The following is a 17,512-nucleotide window of genomic DNA, read 5'->3' as shown; positions in this document are numbered from 1 at the left end:
CTGCCCACCCCGGCTCGGGCCCTGTGGTGGGTCCGCAGCGGGGGCGCGGGCAGAGTGATGTGTGCCTGGACCTTACCGTCACATCTGGTGGTGGCGGTGAGGGTTCAGGCAGCGACATGGAGGTCGGTGCTGGTGCCAGTGGTGTAACAGCCGCTGGCGGTATTGGCAGTAGTGGTGTCCGGGCTCAGTCCCCGGTGGCAGGGGGGGCTGGCCTGGCGCTCAGCACGGGTACAGCCAGGACCGCACCTCCGGCGGTGAGTGCTGGGGTCTCTGGATCCCCCACGCACGGGTCCGTTAAGTCTGGTCCACTTATGGGGGTCCAGAGACCTAGAAAGGGCGTGGAGGCTGCTGTGAAGCAGCAGCTAAAAAAATGCAAGGGGCTGGTAGCTCCTCTGATGGCGCCCGTGGCAAGAGCGGGGTCCCCGGCGCGTAGACCCAAAAAGGGGTCCGTGCTGGGGGCACCGCCGCCGCTGGGCGACGAGGGGGAGTGGCCAGCCCTGCCAACATCAAGTGGTGGGTTCAGGGCGCAGTGACAGTCCGTGAGGGGGGCGTGGCCTCCCCGAGTGTTGCCCAGCCTGCAAAGGCTGCGGCATGCGGGGGGGCGTGTCCTCCTCGGCCACTGTCCCGCCCGCTGTGCCCGCGTCACCTGGGGAGGGCGTGGCCTCGCAAGGGGTCACTGCTCTGCCCGGGGTGGCTGCAGCCGGCGGGGGGGGTGTGGCCTTGGCGGGCCCACTGCCTCCTGTCCCGCCTACCCCCTCAAGCAGCATAGTGCCCCCAAAAGTCGGTAGGGAGTTGTCGGGGTCCCCAGCCCGCTTACCTCCATCTGGTGGTGCGGGGGCTCTGGCGCTCCTTGGGAAGCCGGCGGGGGCGAACAGCAGAGGGCAGGGTGCGGTGGCAGTGGCCGTCCCTGTCCTCAGTGCAAAGACACCGCAAAAAGAAAAAAAAGTGGAGCCAGAGAACCCAGGAGCTGCTGCTGCTCCCAGGCTCGGGCAGGGCGTACTGAGTGCGCTCTGCTCGGAGGTATTTAAAGGGGCAGCGGCACTCTTGGACAAGAGTTGGAGCAGTGCCAGCAGCTCCAAGGAGCAGAGCACTGGCCAGTCAGGGCCCCCAGCAGGCAGGCAGGGGTACTGCAACACCAAGTCTGCTAATGTAAATAGTGGTCTATCTGGAAGTGAGAGTGGGAGTGAGATAGGAGATATTTTTGAAGAGCTGTTTGAGGACATAAATGGTGATGTGAGCGATATGGATGAGGGAGTGAGTGCGAGTGTGAATGTGGCAGTAAATGCTGGAGTGAGTGCCGGAGCGAGTGGAAATAATAAAAGAGTGAACGGGAGAATGAATGAGGGTGCTGGCACAAGTGGTGGTAGTGGTGGGAGGGCTGGCCCGTCTGCCCCCCCAGCCGCGAGGCCCCAACGTAATTATGCGGGGGTCGCGGCTGGGGGTCGGGGTGGTTCCGGGGGGGTCTCCTCGCCTCCGGGCTCCGGGGACGGCGGTTTGCACCGCCGTTTCCTGGAGGCCCTCCAAAGGGGAGAAAGATCGATCATGGTAGAGGGGAGGATAGTGGACCTGTCTTTCTGGATAGAGAGACATGGCCTAGCAGCCTTCCAAAATCAAAGGGAGGGAGGGACTGTTTGGTCTCTCCCCACAGCCGGGCAGGGGCCGCCAAGAAGGAATGTGGTCCGTCTTAGGTGGGGGGGCAGTGAAGCTTGTCCACCTAGGAGCAAGGTGGTGGAGCTCCTCCTTAAGATGGGCTTCGGGGCGAATGACATCTTTGCCCTGATACACCCTTCGGCGTCCCGCTTCTTCGACGTCAGCTTCGTGCGGCCAGAGGGGCTTGAGCTCTTCTGGTCAAACTACGAGCTGGTGCGAGAAGAGCCCGGATGGCGAGACTTCGTGGCTCAAGCGGTGTCTCGCCAAAATTCCGTCAAGCGAGTGACCGTGGTTACATGTAACGAGTCACTCGCAGGCGTGGACATCATGACGTGGCTTTCCCGTTACGGGGAGGTCACCGAGGTCCCAAAAAAGAACAGGGACGAGTTTGGCATCTGGTCGGGGGGCTGGACCTTCATGGTCAAATTGAAGGTTTCCGGCGGCACGGTCACCCACATCCCTTCCTCGGCGTTCCTGGGAAGGGACAGGATCCTGGTCTTCTACCAGGGGCAACCGAAGGTCTGCCACAAGTGCGGCGACCCCACTCACTTCAGCGCCAACTGCAAGGTGCAGAAGTGCGCGTTGTGTGGTGGGGTAGGTCACCTGGCTGCCTTGTGCAAAGACATTCGGTGCCACCTGTGTGGTGACCTGGGTCACCCTCTCAGCCGCTGCCCTCGCTCTTTCTCTAATGCCGCCACAGGCCCGGTGGGGGGAGACCGCGGGGGGGCAACCCCCGGTGGCGCTGCTTCTGCTGTGGCAGGTGGTGGCGAAGGGGGAAGGGCTGAGGGGCCAGTGAGGAAGGGCAATGCTGCAAGGGGCCCCGCGTACCAGCGGAGGCAGGAAAAGCGCCAGGGAGGTAAGGGACAGGTGGAGCCTCGGGCAACCGGGGTGATGCCTGCTCCTCCCTCCAGGCCCGTGGCCAAAGCCTCTGAGGCCCTGGGGGAGAGTGCGGTGAGTGAGGAGATCAGGAGGATGGAGAGAGAGGAGAAAGCGGCTGACTCGGACAATTCCTCTCAGTATGAAAGTGTTGATGAGGATGTCCAAGAGCAGCCTACAGCACCAGGTGGCAAAACCAGGCGTGCCAAGCGCAAAGCGGTGGGGAGGAAGGCTGACAAGCCTTCAAAGTCCCCCCCGCCCCCGACCACAAGGGTGCATACGGAAGGGCCCGCTGACCCCCCTCTGATCAGACTCTCCAACCGGTTCAGCGCCCTCGGGGGTTCAGATGATGAACCGCAAGACGAGGGTACTGGGATGGGGGCAACACCGGAGGGTCCTTCAGGGGATGGCGGAGTCCGTCCCTCAGGGGGCATTGCTCCTCCTGAGGGGGGGACAGACCTGGAACCCGGGGGCGAGGACACCGTGGGGGGTGGGATGGACACGTCGGGAGCTTCCCTGAAAAGGAAGGTGTCTGACCCCTCCCCAGGAGGAGGTAATAGCGGGGTAGGGAAGAAATTGGCCATCCAACTCGATCACCCATGATGGCTGAACTCGCCCCGTTGACGCTGGCGTCTATTAATGTCGCCAGCATTAAGTCAGATGCGGCTCGCTTCACGGCCTTTGATTTTTTCTCCCGGATTGAGGCAGAAATTTTATTCTTGCAAGAGACCAGACTAACAGACATGGGGGCCATCTATAAAGCACGGAGGGAGTGGAGGTGCGGGCCCTCATACTGGTCTCTTGCGGCCGAGCCGTATAGCGGGGTGGCAGTCCTTTTTAAGACTGCAGCAGTTGAATGCCGACGGCTTACTGAGTTGGAAATGGGGAGGTGCCTGATCCTAGATGTCTTCATGAGGGGACAAGAGCTCCGGCTCATCAACATCTACGGCCCGCAGTCCAAGTGGGACCGCAAATGTCTCTTCCTGAGGATCAAGCCCTTTCTTTTTACGAGCCGACAGGTGGTCTTCGGTGGGGACTTCAACACCATTACGAGGTCCCGTGACCGGGGGGGTCCCGGAGATCGCCTGGCTTATGATAGCGTCGCATTGAATAGCATAGCCAGTGAAGCTCGCCTGGTGGATGCCCACATCCGGCACACCCCAGGTCACGGAGGTTTCACCTACCATAGGGGTAGCTGTAGGTCTAGAATAGACAGGTTTTTTTTGAAGGAGGACGCCATCTTTTCTGCTGTGTCCGCCGTTGAGGTGGAGTTCTCCGATCACTGTCTAATTTTCTTTTCTCTGAATGTTGCAGAGACTCCTCGGATGGGAAGAGGGCTGTGGAAGCTCAATTCGTCCCTGCTGGAAGAAGCGGAGGTGAGACAATCCTTCGAGGATTTTCTTCAGAGCCAGGTACCGCTGTTGGATCTCTGTAGTAGTAAGTCAGAGTGGTGGGAGATCTTCGAAAAGCGGGTGGCGGGGTTCTTCCGTCAGCTCTCGAGCCTCAGGAGTCTGAACAGGCACCGCTTGTACCAGGCTCTGGGGAGGAAACTCGAGCAGCTTGTCTCGACTGGAGGTGACCGAGAGGAAATCTCCAGACTGAAATCTTTGCTCAAGAGGTGTCAGTATGATAGGCACACATCCTTGGTTTTTGAGAGGGACTTCGGGAAGTACCGCTCGCCCGACCCTTACAGAAACTGTAAGATGTCAGTGAATTGTAAGATGGTGACAGGACTGATCGACAGTACGGGGTCCCTGAACAGATCCAAATCAGGGATCCTGGAGGTAGTCAGATCCTTCTACTCACACCTCTTGGAAAAGAAGGATCTGGATCGGGACAGGATGTCGGCTTTCCTGGCTGAAGCCGTCCCTGAGCCAGGGGGTGACCCCTCTCTTGGTGTTTTGGCAGAAGAAATCAGGGAAGAGGAAGTGAGACTGGCCATTGATGGGCTTCGGCTCAAGAAATCGCCAGGTCCGGATGGCTTAACATCTGAGTTCTATAAGACTTTTAGGGACTCCTTGGTCCCCCTCTTGACAGGGGTCTTTAATGAGTGTCTCTCCTCGGGCACTCTTCCCGGCTCAATGAGGAAGTCAGCCCTCATTATTCTGTCAAAGGGTAAGGATCCGTCCCGAATCGAGAACTGGCGTCCCATAGCGCTTCTCGATACGGACCGGAAGGTTCTGGCCAAGGTGCTGTTTAATCGGCTGGTGAAGTTTGCACCCCGGCTCCTTTCAGGGGCCCAGCATTGCTCTGTTCCAGGGCGCAGTACTTTTAGTGCTGTGCTCGGTGTCCGAGAGGCAGTGGAGCAGGGTAGGGCAGGTCACTGGAAGGGGTACTTGCTGTCATTAGATCAAGCAAAAGCCTTTGACCGGGTCAACCACGAGTACCTCTGGTCCGTCCTTTTGAGGTATGGTCTGCCTGGGAGGTTTGTAAAATGGTTAGAGATCTTGTACCAAGGGGCTGAGACTTTTCCGCTGGTTAACGGTTGGTCAGGTCGTCCTTTTGAGGTGGGTTCTGGGGTCCGTCAGGGCTGTCCGCTGAGCCCGCTTTTATACGTGTTCGCGATCGATCCCTTCTTAAGGAGGGTAGATCGTGGACCGTTGGCGGGAGTCGGGATGGACCGGGCGGGCTCTGGGTCCTCTCTGAGGGTGGTGGCGTACGCCGATGATGTTTCCCTGTTCGTATCCTCGAGAGGGGAGGCGGACTGGGTCATGTCGGAGGTAGTGCGCTACTCGGAGGCATCCGGGTCCATGATCAACCGGGTAAGTGTGAAAGTCTCTGGCTGGGAGGGGGAGATCCTAGTTTTGATCTCCCGGACACCCTTCCAGGGCCCCAGGCCACCGCCAAAATTCTAGGCATCGAATTTGGCTCCGGGGACTACCCCCAGCAAAATTGGGAGGGCAGACTTAAGATCGCCGCCCAAAAGGTGGACCAATGGAAGGGTTGGTCTTTAACCCTGAGGGAAAGGGTTGCCCTGGCTAAAGGCTATCTGCTACCTTTATTGATATACCTGGGCAGTGTGTGCATCTTGCCGGAACCTCTCTGGACGCGGGTCTATAGCCTGTTCTTCCAATTGTTATGGGGGAATAGGCTTAACCTAATCAAGAGGGAGGTTACATACCGTACGAGGAGACTAGGCGGGTTGGGTATGGTCAACCCGGTGGTGTTTCTAGTAAACACCTTTCTTAAGACTAACATCTCCAACCTCTGGCTAGAGAGGGCTCCTCCGTGGGTAGTCTCCTGCAAGGGTTGGCTTTGGCCTTTCTTCCAGGAATGGGAGACAGGAGGGCGGGTGAAGGACCTACGCACACCTCATGGGCATCTCCTGACTTATGCTACCCCGGTTCTGAAGGTGATCCGCCGGTGGGGTCTGGGAATGTGGGAAATCAGGACCATGTCGAGGCAGTGCCTTGACAGGAGGGTCCTGTTGACCCATTTCCAGAAGCCCCTGGCCCTTAAGGATTGCCCAGGCCGGGATCTGGAGGTCGGGCTGGGGCTTTTAAATTCTAAGCGGATCCCCATGAAGTTTTGGGACTTGACCTGGCGTTGCTTCCACGGGAGGCTGTATGTTAGGGACAACTTGAAGTGCAGGAACTCCGATGACCGGGGTTGCCCTCGTGAGGAGTGTGGCGACGTGCTGGAAAGCATGGAGCACTTCCTGCTTCATTGTCCCTTTAATGCAGAGGTTTACAACAGGGTGGGTGCCTCCATACGTTGGCCGCGGCTGGCGTCCCTCTCCTACGCTGAATGGGCCTATGGAGCGTTCAGATCCCTGGGTGGCCGGGACCCGTGCACTTTATTCCTAGTCAGTGCAGCGGTTAGGTTCCACACTTGGAATGCACGGTGCCTAGTTTCGACGCGGAAAAAAACCCTCCCAAGGGATGAGGTGATAGGAAACATCTTGGGTGACCTGGTGAAGGTCCGTTCTTTGGAGTTCGAAAGGTTGGGTGTGAGGAAGGCCTCTTGGCTTTGGAGAGGCCTCTCCTTTTAAAAACGCACTCAAGGGAGAGCTAGCTCCGTGTGAATGAGGGTAGGGATAGCATAAGTTTCACTGGGTGTGTTAGGGACAGAAGTAGGGGCAGATAGGGACAGGGAGGGACAGGCACTGAGGGACAGAGAGTTAGTTATGATAAGTTAGGTAGAGTAGGGGCAGGTAGGGACAGATAGGGACAGGTTTCTTTTTTTAGGGACAGAAGTAGGGACAGTCTTAGTTCCTGAGGGATAGGATGAATGTGTTAGTGAGGGATGGAGCCTCTAGAACCCATTTTCCTGGTGGTGGGCTGGTGCATGCCACCTTAGCTTTTTGTTTTAAAAACAGGACATATAATGGATATTGGGCTTACAGGTGCCAAACTTGGGCCTTGGGTATGTAAATGCTGTGTTTAGTTTGTATATTAATGCGTAAGTAGATGGGATGGTATTGAGAGTTTTGGAAAAAGTCTTTTGGTTGTGCTTTGGTAAAAGGAAAAACATATAACACACGTTTTTTTTTGTTTTTTTAGTTAGAATGTGTGGATGGGGTGTAGTCAGGTTGGGAGGGGGGTGCATGGGGGGTGGTGGATGGATGACCAGATGCCAAGAGCAACATGAAGGAGCAAAGGAGCAGGGCAGGAGAAGTAGACTCTGAGGACCCTGGAAATAGTTTTCGTGTGGAATCAAAAGGCCATAAACTTTCGTGGACCAGATTTTGCAGTGACAAGGCTACAAACTTGTAGGACCTGCGGTGCAAGGTGGTGGGAAAAAAGGCTGCGAACTTGTTGCCATGTGTGGGAGAGGGAAAAAAAAAAAAAAAAAATCTTTGCTGTGTAATAGGAGGTAAGGTTTGTCGGCCAAAGTGGCAGAGTTCTTGTTTTTTTTCAAGGCGGAGGGCCAGGAAAGGGTTATTTTCGTTTGGTTTTTGTAAATAGTAAAATTGTAAATAGTAAACTAGTAAACCAGTAAAATCGGTGAGGTGTGAATGGGGGTGAATGGAGTGAGAGTGGGGAGAGGGGTTTATGTTTCTTTGTATTCTCTTTTAAGTGGATTCCTGCTGGGGGACCCTGAGCTGCCGAGCTCAGTGGAGGACAAGGAAAGGATTTGGACTTTCAGTTGTTTGCGCATGTTTTGCACATTTTATGTCTGTCTATGTTGGTTTTCTTTAGTTTATGTATTGTGGTTTGTTTCTGAGTGTAATTTTGATAATTTTGTAAAATAAAAGAGTTGGAGGATAAAACATGATGTAGCAGCAGAATAGTGACTGCAGCTCTGGAGGTGATGGGAGGATAAGACATGATGTAACAGCAGAATAGTGAGTGCAGCTCTGGAGGTGATGGGAGGATAAGACACGATGTAACAGCAGAATAGTGACCACAGCTCTTGAGTGCAGCTCTGGAGGTAACTGGAGTAGAATCATGATCTCATGTTACCATTTTTAGACCTGATCCGCTCCGTTCTGGGGTGTCTGAGTTGCCCGTGTTGGACACGGTTGTGTATAGGAGCTGCTCTATGTCGCACGGGCCTCACTCTCTGTCATTTTGCCAGATTCAGTGGATAAAAAAAGTCTACACACCCCTGATGTAAAGGTTTTTGTCACTTAAACAAATCTGACCAAGAAGAAACATCTCAGGACTTCTTCCCACTGAAATCTCTTTGGGTGGAAAAATAACAACTAAAATAATGTTATTGCCTAAGTTTGCACACCCTCCTATAACCGGCCTGTGGTTGTGCTCAGCATCAGCCGATCACATTTCCCCCCATGGTACAGAGTAGTCAGCGCTCGGCCGCCGTCATATCCAGAGATTCTGATCGACCCCAGAGAAAGTGTCGCTGCTCTCGGAGGATTTTCCTGTAAACAGCTGACAACACAGCAAAGGATCTCAGTGTGGAAAGATGTCAGTCAGAAGAAGGGACAAATACAGGGATCAGATCTACCATGGATAGTGTGAAGATGTCACAAGAAGGGGCTGAAATCTGGCACCACTGCGACATTACTGAGAACTCTACGTCCCTCAGATACTGGGGAAAAGACAGGAAGAACATTGTCCCTGGAGGCCGACAGCAACATTAGAGGAGCTGCAGGGATTTCTGGCCAGTCCTGGCGGTGTCCTGCAGGTGACCACAATCTCCCATATTCTTCACATCTCCGGCCTGTGGCGTCGAGGGGGAGATGGAGCCTTTCCTTACATATAAACCTCCAGGCCGGTGATTGTCTTCAAAACCTACAGCGGGAACGACCCAAAGTGACCTCCAAATCACCAAAACAACGGCTTCACCAGGAGAAGATGGAAGTTCTGGAACAGCTGAGCTAAGACATGAGCCAAGGGGTAATCTATGGTGTCCTGAAGAGGACGCCATACACATTAGATGTCCCGCAATCTGTGGTGTCCTGAAGAGGGTGCCGTACACAGGAGATGTCCCCGCAATCTGTGGTGTCCTGAAGAGGACGCTGTACACAGGAGATGTCCCGGAATCTGTGGTGTCCTGAAGAGGGCGCTGTACACAGGAGATGTCCCGGAATCTGTGGTGTCCTGAAGAGGGCGCTGTACACAGGAGATGTCTGCGCAATCTGTGGTGACCTGAAAAGGACGCCGTACACAGGAGATGTCCCCACAATCTGTGGTGTCCTGAAGAGGATGCCGTACACATTAGATGTCCCGCAATCTGTGGTGTCCTGAAGAGGGCGCCGTACACAGGAGATGTCCCGCAATCTGTGGAGTCCTGAAGATGACGCCGTACACAGGAGATGTTCCCGCAATCTGTGGTGTCCTGAAGAGGGCGTCGTACACAGGAGATGTCCCCGCAATCTGTGGTGTCCTGAAGAGGACGCCGTACACAGGAAATATCCCGGAATCTGTGGTGTCCTGAAGAGGGCGCTGTACACAGGAGATGTCCCGGAATCTGTGGTGTCCTGAAGAGGACGCCGTACACAGGAGATGTCCCGCAATCTGTGGAGTCCTGAAGACGACGCCGTACACAGGAGATGTTCCCGCAATCTGTGGTGACCTGAAGAGGGCGCTGTACACAGGAGATGTCCGCGCAATCTGTGGTGACCTGAAGAGGACGCCGTACACAGGAGATGTCCCCACAATCTGTGGTGTCCTGAAGAGGACGCCGTACACATTAGATGTCCCGCAATCTGTGGTGTCCTGAAGAGGGCGCCGTACACAGGAGATGTCCCGCAATCTGTGGAGTCCTGAAGACGACGCCGTACACAGGAGATGTTCCCGCAATCTGTGGTGTCCTGAAGAGGGCGTCGTACACAGGAGATGTCCCCGCAATCTGTGGTGTCCTGAAGAGGGCGCTGTACACAGGAGATGTCCCCGCAATCTGTGGTGTCCTGAAGAGGACGCCGTACACATTAGATGTCCCGCAATCTGTGGTGTCCTGAAGAGAGCGCCGTACACAGGAGATGTCCCGCAATCTGTGGAGTCCTGAAGACGAGGCCGTACACAGGAGATGTTCCCGCAATCTGTGGTGTCCTGAAGAGGGCGTCGTACACAGGAGATGTCCCCGCAATCTGTGGTGTCCTGAAGAGGGCGCCGTACACAGGAGATGTCCCCACAATCTGTGGTGTCCTGAAGAGGGCGCTGTACACAGGAGATGTCCCCGCAATCTGTGGTGTCCTGAAGAGGGCGCCGTACACAGGAGATGTCCCGCAATCTGTGGAGTCCTGAAGACGACGCCGTACACAGGAGATGTTCCCGCAATCTGTGGTGTCCTGAAGAGGGCGTCGTACACAGGAGATGTCCCGCAATCTGTGGAGTCCTGAAGACGACGCCGTACACAGGAGATGTTCCCGCAATCTGTGGTGTCCTGAAGAGGGCGTCGTACACAGGAGATGTCCCCGCAATCTGTGGTGTCCTGAAGAGGACGCTGTACACAGGAGATGTCCCCGCAATCTGTGGAGTCCTGAAGAGGACGCTGTACACAGGAGATGTCCCCGCAATCTGTGGTGTCCTGAAGAGGACGCTGTACACAGGAGATGTCCCGCAATCTGTGGAGTCCTGAAGACGACGCCGTACACAGGAGATGTTCCCGCAATCTGTGGTGTCCTGAAGAGGACGCCGTACACAGGAGATGTCCCTGCAATCTGTGGTGTCCTGAAGAGGGCGCTGTACACAGGAGATGTCCCTGCAATCTGTGGTGTCCTGAAGAGGGCGCTGTACACAGGAGATGTCCCCGCAATCTGTGGTGTCCTGAAGAGGGCGCCGTACACAGGAGATGTCCCCGCAATCTGTGGTGACCTGAAGAGGACGCTGTACACAGGAGATGTCCCCGCAATCTGTGGAGTCCTGAAGAGGGCGCCGTACACAGGAGATGTCCCCGCAATCTGTGGTGTCCTGAAGAGGACGCTGTACACAGGAGATGTCCCCGAAATCTGTGGAGTCCTGAAGAGGGCGCCGTACACAGGAGATGTTCCCGCAATCTGTGGAGTCCTGAAGAGGGCGCTGTACACAGGAGATGTACCCGCAATCTGTGGTGACCTGAAGAGGGCGCAGTACACAGGAGATGTCCCCGCAATCTGTGGTGTCCTGAAGAGGGCGCTGTACACAGGAGATGTTCCCGCAATCTGTGGAGTCCTGAAGAGGACGCCATACACAGGAGATGTCCCCGCAATCTGTGGTGTCCTGAAGAGGACGCCGTACACAGGAGATGTTCCCGCAATCTGTGGAGTCCTGAAGAGGACGCCGTACACAGGAGATGTCCCCGCAATCTGTGGAGTCCTGAAGAGGGCGCCGTACACAGGAGATGTCCCCGCAATCTGTGGTGTCCTGAAGAGGACGCTGTACACAGGAGATGTCCCCGCAATCTGTGGTGACCTGAAGAGGGCGCCGTACACAGGAGATGTCCCCGCAATCTGTGGTAACCTGAAGAGGACGCAGTACACAGGAGATGTCCCCGCAATCTGTGGTGACCTGAAGAGGGCGCTGTACACAGGAGATGTCCCCGCTATCTGTGGAGTCCTGAAGAGGGCGCCGTACACAGGAGATGTCCCCGCAATCTGTGGTGTCCTGAAGAGGACGCTGTACACAGGAGATGTCCCCGCAATCTGTGGTGTCCTGAAGAGGGCGCTGTACACAGGAGATGTCCCCGCAATCTGTGGTGTCCTGAAGAGGACGTTGTACACAGGAGATGTCCCCGCAGTCTGTGGTGTCCTGAAGAGGACGCCGTACACAGGAGATGTCCCCGCAATCTGTGGTGACCTGAAGAGGGCGCTGTACACAGGAGATGTCCCCGCAGTCTGTGGTGTCCTGAAGAGGACGCTGTACACAGGAGATGTCCCCGCAATCTGTGGTGACCTGAAGAGGACGCTGTACACAGGAGATGTCCCCGCAATCTGTGGTGACCTGAAGAGGACGCTGTACACAGGAGATGTCCACGCAATCTGTGGTGTCCTGAAGAGGGCGCTGTACACAGGAGATGTCCCCGCAATCTGTGGTGTCCTGAAGAGGACGTTGTACACAGGAGATGTCCCCGCAATCTGTGGTGACCTGAAGAGGACGCCGTACACAGGAGATGTCCCCGCAGTCTGTGGTGTCCTGAAGAGGGCGCCGTACACAGGAGATGTCCCCGCAATCTGTGGTGTCCTGAAGAGGACGCTGTACACAGGAGATGTCCCCGCAGTCTGTGGTGACCTGAAGAGGACGCCGTACACAGGAGATGTCCCCGCAATCTGTGGTGTCCTGAAGAGGATGTTGTACACAGGAGATGTCCCCGCAGTCTGTGGTGACCTGAAGAGGACGCCGTACACAGGAGATGTCCCCGCAGTCTGTGGTGTCCTGAAGAGGACGCTGTACACAGGAGATGTCCCCGCAATCTGTGGTGTCCTGAAGAGGACGCTGTACACAGGAGATGTCCCCGCAATCTGTGGTGTCCTGAAGAGGACGCTGTACACAGGAGATGTTCCCGCAATCTGTGGAGTCCTGAAGAGGACGCCGTACACAGGAGATGTCCCCGCAATCTGTGGTGTCCTGAAGAGGACGCTGTACACAGGAGATGTCCCCGCAATCTGTGGTGACCTGAAGAGGACGTTGTACACAGGTGATGTCCCCGCAGTCTGTGGTGTCCTGAAGAGGGCGCCGTACACAGGAGATGTCCCCACAATCTGTGGTGTCCTGAAGAGGGTGCTGTATGCAGGAGATGTCCCCGCAATCTGTGGTGTCCTGAAGAGGGCGCCGTACACAGGAGATGTCCCCACAATCTGTGGTGTCCTGAAGAGGGTGCTGTATGCAGGAGATGTCCCCGCGATCTGACAGATGTTGAACTGCTGTCAGGAGGAGCCGGCAAAGATCATGAATCTGAGATGTGCCAAGCGATCGACCCCAACCCAAAAACACTTCCAGAAATACTCAGGAGACTGCAACAAAGTATTAGTGTACAGGTGTACAGACTTATGCAACCACATTATTTCACTGCTTGATTTCTTTTTTCCATCTGAAAAGATTTATTCTACATGGCAAAAACCTGGGACTTTATCAGGGGTGTGTAGACTTTTATGTCCACTGTATCACATCCATTGTGTGCTGAGAAACATCAGCCATGACTCGGCCGTGTCACAGGTGCGTGGATGTCACCCGGCTGTGAGGGGACACGTCCTGTAACTGCTGTGCGGCTTCTTTGTGGTTCAGGACTTTAAGAGAGAACTCTATCAACACCGGGTGGAGCTAGAGAGCATCGGACACCAGGACAGGGGCCGGTCACAGGACTCCCCGCTGTGTGACCTCAGAGAGCGCTGGGACCGGCTGGAGGACGAGACGGTGAACCGGCAGGTGAGGACTGTACGGGGCGGTTTATGTACTGGTCTCACAGTCAAAGTACCCCCAACAATGAGGGCAATATAGCGCTACCTACTGTCAGTGCAGGCATGGCTGAGGCCCGAGCTCCTGTTCCCCTCCCATAGTATCAAGTCTGGCTGTGTCACAAATGTGTGTTGAATAAGGTTTTATCTGCCGATCCTCCCCAGTATCTGCCGTTCCTCCGCTGTATCTGCCGTTCCTCCCCTGTATCTGCTGTTCCTCCCCTGCATCTGCCGTTCCTCCCCTGTATCTGCCGTTCCTCCCCTGTATCTGCCGTTCCTCCCCTGTATCTGCCGTTCCTCCCCTGTATCTCCCGGTCCTCCCCTGTATCTGCCGGTCCTCTCCTGTATTTGCCGGTCTGCCCCCGTATGTGGCGTTCCTCCCCCATATCTGCCGCTCCTCCATTGTATCTGCCGGTCCACCCCCCTGTATCTGCCAGTCCACCCTGTTATGAATAGGTCACCAAGGAGGATGGCAGAAATAGGCTAGGCCACCAGGAAACCAGAAAGGTTGGAAACTTAGCGGATTGCAGACCCCTAATCCTAACAACACAACTAGCAGTAGCCGTGGAGCGTACCTACGATGCCCTATACGCCTCAGCATAGCTGGAGAACTAACTAAGCTTAAAGCAAGAAAGGTGAAATCTAAACTGCCCCGGAGTAGAACCTCAAAGAAATAGATAGCCCCCAAACATATATTGTCGGTGAGACAAGATGAGACACAAACACAGGCAGAAAATAGACTGAGCAAATGACGGGGCACAAACTGTCTAGATAGGACAGGAAAGACACTGTCTGCAATCACGCAAAAACCCATAAAAATCCAACACATCTGAGATACAAAAACACTGAGGCCACACGACCTCTCCCCCACTATATCAGCATTCTGGTGTGAACTGGCAGCAAAGCAAAAGAGACTAATATAACAGGGAACTGAACAAACTGACACAAGCTGTAACATATGGAGTGGGGTCCAGCACAGCCCCAGCAGGGAGCACGCTGAACCCTCACAGCAAGGCAAAAAGAGGCAAAACCAGATCAGATGCAAAGGATTTGCAAATGAACAACTTAAGTGAAAAATGCAGGATCAGGCAGGAGACAGCAGACCTCAAAATGCACAGGAAGAAACAAATCACCAGCAGCAACTGAGGGAAGCCTGCTCACTTATATCCTCCCAGTCAGTAACCCCTGATTACCAATCATCGTCGTCAGGTGGCAAACTTCTGTCAACCTGGCCAGCTCCACTACCTGCAGTAACCACCAGAGGGAGCACCGACTCAGAAGTCAGATCAAGAGAATTCACAACACCACCTGTTGTGAGTTCATTCTCTGGTTCACCAATTGTGAGTTCCCCTTCCAGACTCCCTCTGGTGGTAACAGGAGGTAGTGAGGCTGATTTGATCGGTGGAGGTCTGCCACCTGAGAATGAGGATGACGATTGGACCTCAGTAGTCTCAGATTGGATTTAAGCCAGCCGACGCCATATTCAGTTGCTGGTGATTCCTTCTGGCTTGTCAGCTCTTGGTTTTCAGCTCTGTTCCAGTCATCTAAAGCTAAGTTTTTCTGCTAATGTTCACACTTGATTTTGTTGGTCTATTCAGTTTTTTGTGTGGTCAGCCAGCCTCGGCTGGGGGCTGTGCTGAATTTCCACTCTTATTTATCAGTATTTTGCCAATTTGCTTTTTGTCCCTTACTAGTTCGGTCTCTTTTTGCTCTGTCTCAGAATATTTCAGAGTGCTGATATAGTGGGAGAAGTCTAGTGACTTCAGGGTTAATTTTGCTATCAGAAGTGTTGGACATTATTTTTGTAGGGTTTTTTGCAGGTTGCAGATAGTGTCTTTCCTTTCCTTTCCTGTCTAGTTAGTTTGGGCCCCATCGTTTGCTCAGCCTATTTTCCTGCCTGTGTTTGTGCCTTCATCTTGTTTCACCGTCAGTACATGTGCGGGGGCTATCTATTCCTTTGGGGTCTGCTCTGGGGCAGTTAGTTTTCCCTTTTCTTGCTTTAGGCTTATTTAGTCCTCCGGCCGTGACGAGGCGTCTAGGAACATCGTAGGCATGCTCCATGGCTACTGCTAGTTGTGTGGTAAGATCAGGGATCTGCAATCTGCATAGTTACCAACCTCTCTGGTTTTCTGTGACTTAGCTTGTTTTGCTTTTTTCTCCTCGGTGACACATTCATAACAACCACCCCCTGTTCTGCCCCTCCGCCCCCTTATCTGCCCCTCCGCCCCCGTATCTGCCCCTCCGCCCCCGTATCTGCCCCTCCGTCCCCTTATCTGCCCCTCCACCCTGGTATCTGCCCCTCCGCCCCCGTATCTGCCCCTCCGCCCCCGTATCTGCCATTCCGCCCCCGTATCTGGCCTTCCGCACTGTTTCTGCCCTCATGCTGTGCATCTCCCTACAGCACCAGTTGGAAGATGCTCTGATGGGTTTGGGCCAGTTCCAGAACCAGCTGGAGGAGCTGGTGAACTGGTTGTCGCACACGGCTCAGCAACTGCAGGGTCCTCGCCTCCCCTGCACCGACCTGCAGACCTGTGAGATCGAGCTGGCAAAGCACAAGGTGAGTGCACCTGCCCGCTGGGCGAGGAGAGCGCATAGTGGGGGTGTTAGTCATATCTGACACATGTCTGACTCCGCAATATACAGTAATGACCAGTGATACCTCCATAGCTGGCACTGCTCGGGCAATGCCTGCAGTAGTGCCCACCCCTCATATACCAGGGCCGTCTGAAGGCCTGATGCAACTGATGTATATGTGCCGCCATCATGGGCCACGGTACGCAGTACAAATGCATGCTACTATATATGGGGAAATCCTCTATATACAGAGCCCCTGGTGGTCAGTGGTGCTGTATCGGGCCCCTAGTGGTCAGTGGTGCTGTATGGGGCCCCTGGTGGTCGGTGGTGCTGTATCAGGCCCCTGGTGGTCGGTGGTGCTGTATCGGGCCCCTGGCGGTCGGTGGTGCTGTATCGGGCCCCTGGCGGTCGGTGGTGCTGTATCGGGCCCCTGGCGGTCGGTGGTGCTGTATCGGGCCCCTGGCGGTCGGTGGTGCTGTATCGGGCCCCTGGTGGTCAGTGGTGTGTGCCACAGCTTGAGTGATAATCCTCTGTGTCCCCACAGGTTCTCAGGAATGATGTGTTGTCTCACAGCCGCACCGTGGAGTCAGTGGACGAGGCCGGACGGGGGATCGTACTCTCCTCCCCCAGAGACGGGATGGACTCTCTTCAGACCAGGCTAACAGAACTGATGCAGCGGTGGGAGTACGTGCAGAGCGAGACGGAGCGACGACAACTGGAGCTAGAGAATGACCTGAGCCGGGTACGAGGGCCAGGGCACCTGCTCCGAGGTGGGGTCACATGGGGCAACGAGGCCTGAGCGGGGTCTACAGGTCACCCCCGAACTCTTTATCATCACACCTTAACATCTCATATCTTACACCCAATGGTCCGGTGACACAGTGATCCAAGGATGGCCCAGTGACACAGTGATCCAAGGATGACACAGTGATCCAATGATGGCCCAGTGATCACATGATGGCCCAGTGACACAGTGATCGAATGATTGTCCAGTGACACAGTGATCCAATGATGGTCTAGTGATATAATGATGGCCCAGTGATCACATGATGGCACAGTCACACATTGATCAAATGATAACCCAGTTACAACATGAAGGTCCAGTGATACAGTGACTCAGTGATGGCCCAGTGATCCAGTGATGGCCTAGTGACATGGTGATCTAAGGATGGCTAAAGAACACAGTGATCAATGATGGCCCAAGGACATAGTGATCCAATGATGTCCCAGTGATAGTGATCCATTGATTGATGACCCAGTGACACAGTGATCCAGTAAACAGAGTCCCAAAGATGAGTCCAGCTTCTGCCAAAAAGTCCAGCATGCTTGAGTCCAGTTTTCAGCAACCAAGTCCAGCATGCTGAGTGCAACTCTCACCATTGTCGCCACTCCACCAAGCCATGCAAGCACCTCCTGCTGACACCGTAAACTGCGACTCCACCACGCCATGCCAGCCCTTCCTGCAGACCACATAGCTGCCACTCGTCCCCTCTGGCTGGGCTGCGCAGGACTCATGTTCAGCTCCTTCTTTCACCCAGGCTTCCTTGTGAATGACTAACACACAATATCACCAACAGTGATTGAACACACCTGGCTCTCTTTTATAGAGCCTCACACCTGATTTATAATTACGTG

The 17,512-nt window shown here is 54.8% G+C and overlaps 1 protein-coding gene across 1 annotated transcript in view; it reads left to right on the top strand.

The window, feature by feature from the left end:
- The window catches only part of LOC141047949 (microtubule-actin cross-linking factor 1, isoforms 6/7-like), a 277,881-nt gene that overhangs the window by 178,443 nt on the left and 81,926 nt on the right, over nt 1-17,512 (top strand). The window contains exons 18-20 of the mRNA XM_073543327.1: nt 13,134-13,274; nt 15,705-15,860; nt 16,422-16,619. Coding sequence (XP_073399428.1) covers nt 13,134-13,274; nt 15,705-15,860; nt 16,422-16,619 — 495 coding nt within the window. The remainder of the gene's footprint in view (nt 1-13,133; nt 13,275-15,704; nt 15,861-16,421; nt 16,620-17,512) is intronic.

The sequence above is a fragment of the Dendrobates tinctorius genome, unplaced genomic scaffold, assembly GCF_039654945.1.
Source record: "Dendrobates tinctorius isolate UK_male_01 unplaced genomic scaffold, ASM3965494v1 ptg000130l, whole genome shotgun sequence".
NCBI classification, from domain to species: domain Eukaryota; kingdom Metazoa; phylum Chordata; class Amphibia; order Anura; family Dendrobatidae; genus Dendrobates; species Dendrobates tinctorius.
Note: the sequence above shows the minus strand (reverse complement) of the source record. Positions and strands in the feature narration are given on the sequence as shown.